The sequence below is a fragment of the Lepisosteus platostomus genome, chromosome 24 (genome assembly GCF_059453375.1).
Source record: "Lepisosteus platostomus isolate fLepPlt1 chromosome 24, fLepPlt1.hap1, whole genome shotgun sequence".
Taxonomy (NCBI): Eukaryota; Metazoa; Chordata; class Actinopteri; order Semionotiformes; family Lepisosteidae; genus Lepisosteus; species Lepisosteus platostomus.
The window spans coordinates 12293946-12305182 of NC_142634.1; the positions used below are offsets into that span (position 1 = coordinate 12293946).

General features: G+C 36.6%; 1 protein-coding gene across 20 annotated transcripts in view; it reads left to right on the top strand.

The window, feature by feature from the left end:
* The window catches only part of LOC148641680 (RIMS-binding protein 2-like), a 121339-nt gene extending 110908 nt beyond the window's left edge, over window positions 1-10431 (top strand). For 8 of the 20 annotated variants that reach the window (XM_088617778.1, XM_088617779.1, XM_088617777.1 and 5 more), the window contains 6 exons: window positions 1313-1378; window positions 2023-2126; window positions 3722-3772; window positions 4265-4336; window positions 4946-5080; window positions 8492-10431. In XM_088617778.1, the coding sequence (XP_088473904.1) occupies window positions 1313-1378; window positions 2023-2126; window positions 3722-3772; window positions 4265-4336; window positions 4946-5080; window positions 8492-8683 (620 nt within the window). In that variant the 3' untranslated portion in view covers window positions 8684-10431. Of the gene's footprint in view, window positions 1-1312; window positions 1379-2022; window positions 2127-3721; window positions 3773-4264; window positions 4337-4945; window positions 5081-6289 lie in introns of those variants that run through there. The other 12 variants (XM_088617786.1, XM_088617782.1, XM_088617781.1 and 9 more) reach the window with 11 other exon arrangements.
* The last annotated feature ends 806 nt before the right edge of the window (window positions 10432-11237 follow it).

The following is an 11237-nucleotide window of genomic DNA, read 5'->3' on the forward strand; positions in this document are numbered from 1 at the left end:
ATCACAACACAACAAAATGCAGATTGATTTTTTTATCTTCTTGATCTTGTTTGTTGTTTTGAAGCTCATGTATTTCTGATTCCTGTAACACCTGAAAAATTTCTTTCACTTTAAGCCAACAAATGAGTGTTCAAACTTTCAGTTTTTGTTATGAGCAGCAACAGCCTTTGGATTTTCAGATATTAATTAATTGATGTACTGATGTATCATTTAAGAATAAGCAACTCTTCCTAAAGTTTCTTCTGACTAATCATACCAGTATCTGTATCTGAAGTAACAAAACTATATAGAGGGTCTCTCAGGTCCCAGAACAGTTTTTATCTGAAAGGCTGTCTATGTGTTTTCTGGTCATTTACAAACACGGATCCTTAGTACAGTACATGCATACTAATTTGATGTGCCATTTTTGCAGATTGCCTGATAAGAGATTGATATGAAATTACTTGTTGCTTTTCATATTTTGAATAATTTTGCTGTGCCAACATTTTCTGTTATTCTGAGTGAAAAGATACAGATCCTATCAGGTTTAAATAAATCAGAACTGCTATTTAATAAGATATATAACTTACTCTTGTACTGTTTTATAGTGTGTAGGTTGTATGAATGTACTGCATATGTGTATTATATATACAAAGACCAAATGAATTATTTAATTTACTTTTATGTTCTCATTAAAATAACCTCCAAATATTTCTGCTTACATATTATTACTACATTATTTATGAAGAAATGTCATTATTATAGAAAAGGTCACACAACTATGAAATAAGGGCATGAAAAAACATTAAGATATTAAGGTTCAGTTTCAAAAATAAAAGTTCAACTTAAATCTGATTCATTTATATTAAAAACAATCTTTAAACAACAGCAACAGGATCTTTGTGCTTTTCACAGTAGACATCATGATTTAATTGTGGGAAATGTATCATTTGGAAACCAGGCTTTTTCAAAATGCAAGGGGTTAAAACAAATTGATGTATTAGGAGCTTGATATTAAAAAATCACTATAAATCATGATCTTGAGAATCATGGGATCTTCTATGTGCAACATGTGTAAATCTTTACTTGCCCTTTGATCACTCACAACATGTAGAAAATACAACAAGTTAACAAGTTGGCTTTAATATATTATGAAAAACATCTAAATAAGCAGAACATATGTTAGCAATATATTCTCTGGTTTTCATGAAATGGCTATTACAGTCTAGACCATTGTGATTTCTAGTCAGTCCTGAGCAGTTACAGTAGGTTCTTCCTTCGGCCTCTTCACTCTTTTTCTTCTTCTGTTTGTTTGCATGCCTCTCCTGTGCAGTGAACTGTGATCGTTTCAAAGACGGCGCGCGTTCAGTTAACCGCAGGTCCCGAAAGTCCAAACGAGGTCTGTTTTTCTTCCAAACTGACTTTCATTCAGTTGTTTTGTTTCTTCTTTTTTTCTCCCAAGCTTATACGCTTTGGGCTGGGCAACAGCTTACAGTATATTGTAAGAGTGCAAACTGATTAACACATCTGACTCCTTGAATGTAAGACTGCAGTGTCAGTTATTACTAGCAAAATACTTTGCTTCGGATCTGGTGAGTTGCAAAATATTTTAAGAAATAGTACTGGAATTATAAGGCTTAGCTTCAGTATTTTCCATTAACGGGGTAATATAGGTCTCCATTTTTGTATGGCAGAAAGGGAAAACAACTTAATGGACATTGTGTTTGTCATTGTCAGAATAGACAGTGGAATCTACTTTAGGAGGCAGGAAAGTAGACAGTATTACATGGACGCAGTCGTCCTCTAGAGAAATACGTCCATAAAATAACTCAGCTCTCAGGAAAACAGAACTAGATTCATCTGCAGACTTTTCCTTCTTTGCTCTAAGCCACGCTGCCCTGGCCTCAGTCTTTTCCCCTCGGCAGCGGAATGTGCAAAGCCAGACGAAATGTGTAGAAAAAGGGAAGGGATCGCGAGAAAGAGCCGAAGCGGGGCTGAAGGAGCCGGCTCTCACTGTCTGTCCCTCTGTTCATGGCTGCACAGAGAGGAACAGGCGCAGCGGCCGGCAGCACTCCGTGCCCACCAGGAGAATGGTCGCCCTGTATGACTACGACCCCCGAGAGAGCTCCCCAAACGTTGATGTGGAGGTACTGATCAGCTCTCCCTTTCTTCTCAGTTTGAGCCTCTCACCAGACAGCTGAGCCAGGGAGCACTGGAGGAAGGAGAATAAACTTGTTTCTGCTTACCACATGATATGCTGTCAACTGGCAGTTTATGTGAGGTTGTGCAATTTACAAGTGTACATTTTTTTTGTTCAGTAAATTGACTTTACATATCTCCTCTGTGTTGTATTTAGGTATGTCATCACCTACTCCGTGAAACCATTAGGCTTATAATGTGAGGTGAAGGTGGACCTGTACATAATATTAATAATAGAAAGTGGCTAATTGTAATATGTTTCTAATGGCAATGGTAATGTGAGCTGAGAGGAACAAGAGGTAGTTAAGGCAAAGACACAAAATGGGAAGGGGAATGAAGTTTGGAATGATTAAGAATGAAATATGCACTGGAATACGTAGTTTGAAAGTCAGCCAAAAGACTAAAACTATGTCTCTTTAAGATTTGCTGAGGCTTTTTTTGCTAAGTTAAAATCAAAATTGAACCTTCAACATCCTTCTTGCACAGATGGATTGCCTGTAGTAACTACTAGGGGTTATCTTTGGAATGAAAAACAAGCTAGAATGTAATTTTAATCCATATTAGTTAATGGCAATTTGTGTATAGCATTTAGACCTATTATTCTTTGGATTCATTTCTTATTCTTAGGCCAAAACATTTGGTCATAGAATTCCAGTTATGACTAACTGAATAAATGAATGAATGTTCGATGAAGAATGAGGAATCTTTAAACATTTTAATACGAATGCTGAGGTAGCTGTTTCACTTTCCTATCTGTACAATGTACCTTCCATCATAACCTTTTCTTATTTGAAGAAATAATAATTAACCCGGAGGACACTGCTAGGTGGTAATGATTTCAACGTCGATAAAATCTAATTGTTTGGTGTTTAGCAAGTACACAGACTTAAATGGCTTTGTACATCAGTGTTGCAATAGGTTATTATATTTACTGCTTTGAGTTTCTTGTTTTAACACACATATGAATAATCACTCCAAATATAGGTGGGAAAAAGAATGTGTGTTAAATGTGGAATAATCTTGTTTATTAGAGGAAGATTAGATTGAAGTACAAATCTGAGTTTTTTGCATGTTTTGAAGTAAAATAAAACTCAAGCTGTTGTTCGTAAAGTGAAGATTTTCCCTCTAGATTGCTTTCTCTTCTTATTGTATTTGTGTAACTTTGTTACATTGTGTCCAAATCAACCATTGAGTCTTAGGTCTGTTTAGTGCAGGAAACCTGTCATACTGTAAAAGCATAAACAGCCATGATGATTTAGAAGTTTTGTTTCTAAATTTATGACCATGAAACAAAATAAATGACCTTCTTCTAATTTAAGGAAATAATCTTTAGAGCGCTTCCGTCCACAGTGAAAGATTGCTGTGTATGACATACGGAGTAAAGAAAAGAGTGTTGATATCAATTGCTGTAAACCTCCTGCCAAAATTGGAACCATTAGAAGAATAATTCACAATTTGTACATATATAGGCTGTAGTTTGCTTGCTATTCCCCCTTACGCTACAATTTCACTTACTTTCACTTTCACATTGGGGCTGCTGCAGACACAGGCAGACAGAGAGAGAGAATGTGGGGGAGAGAGACTGACACTGGAGGTGAGTTACATGAGATTAAAAAACATTTTTGTTTTCTGTCGTGATCAACGAAAGCTCGAACACAGGGACGTCTGTGTGAGAAGAATGGATTCGTTTCCTGACTCTCTGTCCGTGTGATGAGAATGCCCAGTCAGTAGGCGGGTGCCTCAGCGTTGTTTGGCTGTCTTTATTTGGACTTGTTTTTGTTCTTTTATGATGCAGTCTGAAAGGTTCTAGAGCTGGTGCTATGGAGGAGAGAAATTCACAAAATCTTTTAATTGCTTGATGAATAAAATGCACTAGACATATTTGGGAGCATAGCAAGTACAGTACTTTCACAAAATGAAACTACTTACCATTGGAATGGGATTTTATTTACAATTTTTCTTCAAAAACATTTACTGGACAAGAAGCATCATAAACAGACCCTTATTTTTGTTTTCAATTTCTGACTGATATCAGAAACCCCTGCCTGAAACACTTGTCTGAGATCCTTTTTTTCCCCCGTAACAGGCTGAGCTAACATTCTGTGCGGGAGACATCATTACAGTTTTTGGAGAAATCGATGAAGATGGATTTTATTATGTAAGTAGCCTCGGTGCCTGAAGCTTTACGATGACTTCTAAAACTGGGAGCAAGTGTTACGATAATCAAGATGTTACTGAAGACATATCAATTTCACAGTTAAATATTTTATAGTGCTTTTATATGAGTCATGGCAGAAGCTTTATTTTATTCTAATTTGCCCTACAGTTAAAACCTCTTATCAATGAAAGAATTGAAATGTAGAATAGGACCTGGGTACCAGCACTACCCTTACAGGGATAGTTCTAAAGCTTCTCTGCCCTACTGCCACAATTGTTGTGGGTTTAATACACATATTGACAGGGAAATACTTTAAACACTGTTTTTTTCCACGGTCTGTCTGCTTTGTAATTAACTGATAAAAACAATAAGAACAAAATTAAAATGTTGAAGCCACTGAGTTAAAAACTGTTGAAGTGAACAGGTTACAAAAATCCCACATGAACAGCAGATTTGTTGTTTGCTGTTCAATCGTTGCCTTTTCCCTTTGAATGAATGACGAATCGGGGATATGAATCCAGTAGCGAGGACGTGACAACCTGAGCTGAAAGCCACAGCGAAATAAAGAGTTCACATGTGTAAGACAAGTTTTGTGAATTATTTTGGCAGGGTGAAATAAATGGACATAAAGGTCTCGTTCCTTCAAACTTTCTTGAAGAAGTGCCTGATGATGTAGAAGTCTATCTTACCGATACACCATCCCGATATGCACAAGACACCCCAGTGCGGACAAAGACCAAAAGGGTATAGCTTCTTTCACAAAACTTTCTCTTCCAGTCATTGGCCTCTGTTATGTGACAGCAGAAAAAGTCGAAATCAGGAGATAGAGACTGATTTTTTTATATGACTGCAGCGTACCAGGGATGATTAATTCTAGTCCCGGAAAGCTATAATCCAGTTTCTATGTGACAATTAAGCCATGAATTTCTAAGTAGTTGGAATAATTTTATTTTGATCACTGAAGCGGGTGACTTGTTCTGTTACATTTACTGAACTCACTGGTTATTTGAATTGAAAATCCTAAGACCCCATAGCTAGACAGGTACTAGAAACAGGTTACTAAGTTTATCAAAACTGGGGTATTCCAAGTCAAATAAATGGTTTAAGGGTGACTTAAGAGAGTTGCTGGACTTTGGCTCTCCGGTACCAGGGCTGGCCTCCCCTGTAGTACACTGTAGACTAAATCCTTTAAAAAGAGACAACTTACACAGACTTTCATAAAGCATTTCCTATCCCATTTTGTTTTTTTGCAAATGAAATAAACCCTAATGTTCACAAAGAAAAAGATAATTTTTCTTTTGGGACTTGAAAAAGATGTGAGCCAGAGTGCTTTCAAGTGGCTCAAATGATAAAGGTGCTTGTTTGAACTGAACGTTGAGCCTTGCGTTCAAGATACTGCTTGGTCCAAGACCTGGCTGTGCCATTTGCTGAATCGGCAATAATAAAGCTGGACAGCTCAGGCTCGACATGGCATTCTTGTCTGCCCCCTGTGTTTTCTTTGATTTCCATGGGCTTCCAGTGCTGCAGATCTGAGTCATCCTTGTAATCAATATGGGACTGGCTATTAGTATTAGGAAAACACAGGTGGTAGAAAATGTTTTATGAAAGCCCTAGTTACTGTGCCTCCACTAAGAAATAATATCAAGCTACGTTATCTGCCTGAGGTGACACTCTATGACAACATTTAGCTTTGAGAAGTACAAGATTTTTAAAGGGATTTAAAGGATGTTTTTCTCTTAGGCTTTGTAGCTAAAGTGCTTACATTTACAATCCAATGATATTTCAGCTAGTAGTAATACATTAAGTTTAACATGCATGCAAAGAAAAGTAAAATAAGCAGCAATGTGAATGTTATTAGAAGGGTTCATCATAGGTTTTTTTCATATTCATTATGTGGATTAATTAAAATGCCATCACTGCATTCTTTTTCTTTTCTCACCGGCTTGGCAACAGAAGAAGAGTGTTCATTTCACACCTTAAAGGCACTGTAGCCATCACGTAAGTGGACAACTGAAGATACCAAGATCTAATCCTTCCCAGGTCTAATGCAGATGATATGGGTGTATTTAGATGTTGGTATGCAAAAAAGGCAGCAGCTGTATAGTTTCTAATGGTATTTTTAAAGTACTTTGATATTATTTTTCCTCTAAATTCTAACCCATGAATTAAACCCTGAATTACAGTAAATCCACATTTATTTAGAAGACTTGTAAATTGTTTCCATGCTGGAAAATTCTTTCAGGATTTTTGCTAATTCTTTCGGAATTAAGGCTAGTGGTGTCCAAGCAAAACAGTGCGCAGTCAAAACGATGCTTAGACACTTGGAATTAGAACATTATCCTTAGAAAAACCTGAAATACGTGTACTTGAGGAAACAGCCCAGCAAATGCATTAGACAAGTATGGTATCTTCCGTTGTTTCTCTGGGTGTTGTACATTAAAATGTTTGTCTTTCATTATAAGTATCCCTGCTGTTAATCATGGTAAGCTAAAAGGCCATTTGCACATCAAGATTGCCTCTTTCGTTTGCAGTTTATTACACTGTCTAATATTCTATTAAGATCTTCCCTTCCTCTGAAGCAGTGCACCCTGCCATACTTAAAAGTGAACAATGCAATAAGAGCCTACGCATCTGTTTCCCTGCATTTTCACTTCTACAAGAGTCAGTCCAACAAAGGCTGTATTACATACACATGGACTAAATTACAGTATTTTTACAATCTGATTTTATAACACTGGTGAGCTGATCTATCTACAGTATGTTACAGTTCCTTCAAGATGCCTAACCTAGCAATGTACCAATTAAGTGAGTAGGGTGCACTTTTTCTCTGTTGCCTAAGGAATGAAAAGCAATGACAAAAGTGCTACTAACAAGTATTTTGTCTCATAGAATGACCATCATGACCAGATTTCAAAAGTCCATCATTATATTAACATGAGAAACTAAGACCTTTTATTTTATTGATTATTACAGTGCTTGCAGCCAGATTTGTAAATAAAAACTTTTTTAAAGCAGGATGAATTGGTTCCAACAACCTTGATGAAGTATCCTTGGTGAAAAGTGATATATTGCTTCAAAACTGGTAAATTATCTCCTCTCTTCATATGGTAGATTTTTAATTATGCTAGTAGGCGCCGACACCCCTCAGTTTTAACTGAGACTTTTCAGTTGGACATTACATTAACTAACACCTGCCTTCTCATGTTAATGCTTTATTTCTAGATAGCATTAATTCCGAAGTGCAATTGAGAAGGAGCCTTTTAGCTCATGATTACAATAAAGGAATATTTAGATAGTGGATGTTTCACTGTAATATTTTTATATCTGCCACCTTATATGTAAGGTAAAATACACAATTTAGGGAACTTTAATAAAGTGCAATCTAAACGGATTCTGTATTAGAATTCACATTTCTAACCTTGTGTTCAATAAGAAAACTGAAGCAATTTTAGCAAGCATTGCTTATACTTTTTGTTAAAGTGAACTCTTTGAAGGTGTCATTATGCATCTACATAGTTTGGGTATCAAGATAATGAATCCAAGTATTCCATGTTCAATAACTAGAAATAACTCCAATCCTATTTCTGCCATGCAATCTATTACAAAGCTTAAGGTATTAAGACATCATGCAGATCCACCCAGCGAAATTTGGTATACAAAATAGGTTCTTCAATAAATCAGGAAATAACCTTTAATCAAATTAATGGTTTTTAAGGCCTGTTATCAATCACCTGCTAATGAATGGGAACAAACTGCAAAGCCTTTGGATAAAAAAATCTCCAGGATAGCCTTGTAATGTATCAGGTGTAATATTTTAAGAATGTATACCTCTTGCAGAATGAAGACCTCAGTACAGCACAGTCAATAATGGCAATTGCACCTCTGTATCTGATTTGGAAATGTATTAGAACCAGATTACTCAGGGTCCTGAAAGCAGGTGGGGTTGTGGTTGGGAAGGTTATTCAACATCCAAGAGTTTTGCACAATAAGAAGCACTGAGCTTCAAATAGGAAAACAAAAACAGGTTACAAGCAGTATTGCCTCTTCATACTGGATGATTGGAGGAAATGGGGAACATTGAACTGAAAAAAAGCTGCATTTGTGCTCTTCTAAATTTTTCCACCCCTGAACTGTACTTTACGGATCTCCCACTAGGTTCCCTCAGAAAACACTGGTTCCTCTAGAAGAGCCCCTTCCCCTACTGTGCGCCAACACCACCAAGGCTCTGGACCCGATCCTATGGGCCCTGGCAGTCCTGTCAGGGGCAGAGACTTGTCCTCCAAAAAGAAAAAGGGACTGCTCTCCAAAGGGAAGAAACTGTTAAAAAGGCTTGGAGCCGTAAAATAATATATTTTTTGGGAAAATATGTACACAACCATATATATATATACAAAACGATACATTTCTTCGGATCTTGTCATTTAAATTTGGTGTCAAGACTAGGGTTTTCATGACTACTGGCAACTAGGCAAGTGCTGTGTAATACTTTTTAAACCAGATTGTTCTGGTTTACTTTAAGTTTCAATCCAGGGATTTTACAGCTGATGACAGAAGGGGTCCCACTCCTTTTTTCTACAGAAGAATGCGTTTATGAGGCTGGGTCACAAAGCCCAAAACCACTTCCAATTCCATGACTCAAACGCGATGGTAAATTTTTTTCTTAGTGGACAGAAAGATGTTTGCTCTGATATTTGCAGAAGAGAAGTAAAAGAGTTGAAAATGCTGATGCATAAAATAGTATTACTCTTTGGTGTTCCCGTTTTAACCCAGCATAGGGTTTGACATAGCAACCTGTTCTCTGCTTTGTCTATCCAAACTTGTTTGCAGCAATTTTTTTAAACGGTGGTCTTAAGTCCTATTATTCTTTGAAACTAATAAAATCCAGTGGCTCATATTTTGCCAAGAACAGAACAATGTATTATCCACTAAATGTTCGTGTTACACAGGTTTTTAGATTTCTTAATGCTCCATCAACCTCCAGAACACATTCAAAAGAAAAACAATCACAACTAGTTAATCAGTATTTAATAGTCATGAAATGCCTAGTTGAAACCAGCCTCGATGTATTTGCCTTATAAATGCACAATGGTTTGTATTTTGTCCAGTAAATGAAGCAAGAATAGTTTTTCAGTACTGTGTACATTCATGTGTGTGCATTCCTTCACTAAAAATGTTGTTGAAGTTATGTGATCAAGTGATGTGCTGCTACCAACATTTCCATGTGTAATTTTAAGAATAATTTTAAACCTGCCCGATTTAAAAAAAAAAAAGAAGTCACATTTTGCAAACATTTTTTCCTCCAATACTATCAGTATTCTAAAATCAGGCACTAGCAAGTGTGGGTCCCTTCCACAAGCCCATCTCGTTCAGATCTAAATCTTTACAAAAATCTATATACTGTATACTAATAAGAAGGAAAAACCCTACCCCTTTGCTGTCATTTGACTCAAACAAGAATATAGATTAATACAATAAAACAAGCTTCCCTTAAAATTCTGATAGCTACAGTATAGTCATCAGGGTTAATCGATCCAAACTGTTTTTGCACATAAGTGGGGCAGGGCACCATTCTTCCAGATAAGATGTAAAGAACTTGTGGGAGAAGAGACTATTGGAAACAAATTTAAACTTGAAATTATGTTCCTATTCCTTGCTCAAAAATCAGTTTTGGAGTTTTGGAGATTTGATCAGAGACTGCCAAAAAAAGAAGGAATGTATTGAATTCAACATGCATAACAGCCAAAACAAATGTAACAAAACAATGTAAATTACTAATTAAACCATAATACAGTGCTCTGACATTGCTTCTACACATTGTTTGAGTGACTGTTGCTCTTTTTGTACTTTGTCCATTTGTAAATTGTTTTTAAATGTTTATACTTGATTTTCAGACTGCCTTTTTTTGTAAATTAAAATTTATAATCAAACAGTGCAAGCTTTCCCCATTGTGTCTTCAACAAAGTCCGCAACTGTGTGCTAGCTTTATGGATCTGTAAGAAAAATCATTGGCCTATTTGTGGTTATCAGCTGTGAGTGTGCATGTGTACATGTGTAAAAAAAATTTTTTATCAGAATAAATTTGATATTTTGTAGAATGGGTGGCTTGTGCTGTTTCAGATTAAAAAGAAATCACTGAGAAATAATGCTAAACCTAAATACAGTCAATACAAGGAAAACAATTCCTGCACATTGTTCACTTTTCAAATGATGAAGCACAGTAATAAAACGCGACTCGTCAGATTCAAATTGTACACGTACCAAGTGGCAGGACTGTTTCATGAGCTTCACTACCAAGAACTGGAATCAAGCTTTCCTACTGACAGAGAGAGCAGCACAGATTTAGTGAAAACCGACTCGGATAAAACAAACTCAGCAATTGATGTTAAATGGTCCAGATTCACAGAAATCGCACTAGTGAGGTGTTTGCCAGTCCTGGCAAACCAGTCTCTTCTGATTTTAGTAAAAAAAAAGAAACCTGTCAAAAAATTTCATCAACTCCTCTCGTTTAGGATTTGAAATGACAAGGTGACGAGTCTGTGCATCTAGAAATGATTGTTACGAAAGACTTTCATTCACACGGATTGTTGCAAATGTTTCATGCTAAAATTTCCCAACATGGTCCAATTATTTCAGATCTAAAACCATTATAAATGAGGTTTTAAGGCTCTCGATGTACCCAAGTAGTGACTCAACAGGAATGAAAATCAGGAGAAAAATGTAGCCTCCTTGCAATCCTGGCCCGAGATCCCCAGGGACTCTGGAGGCTTTCATTCCCACCTGGCTCACACGCTAAAACAGAAAAACCACCTGAAGATGAGAAGCTGTTCAATTGGTCTAACGAGATTTGCACAGACCATTAAAGGAAACTTGCAGACAGAGTAGCCCTCTGGGACCAGAACTA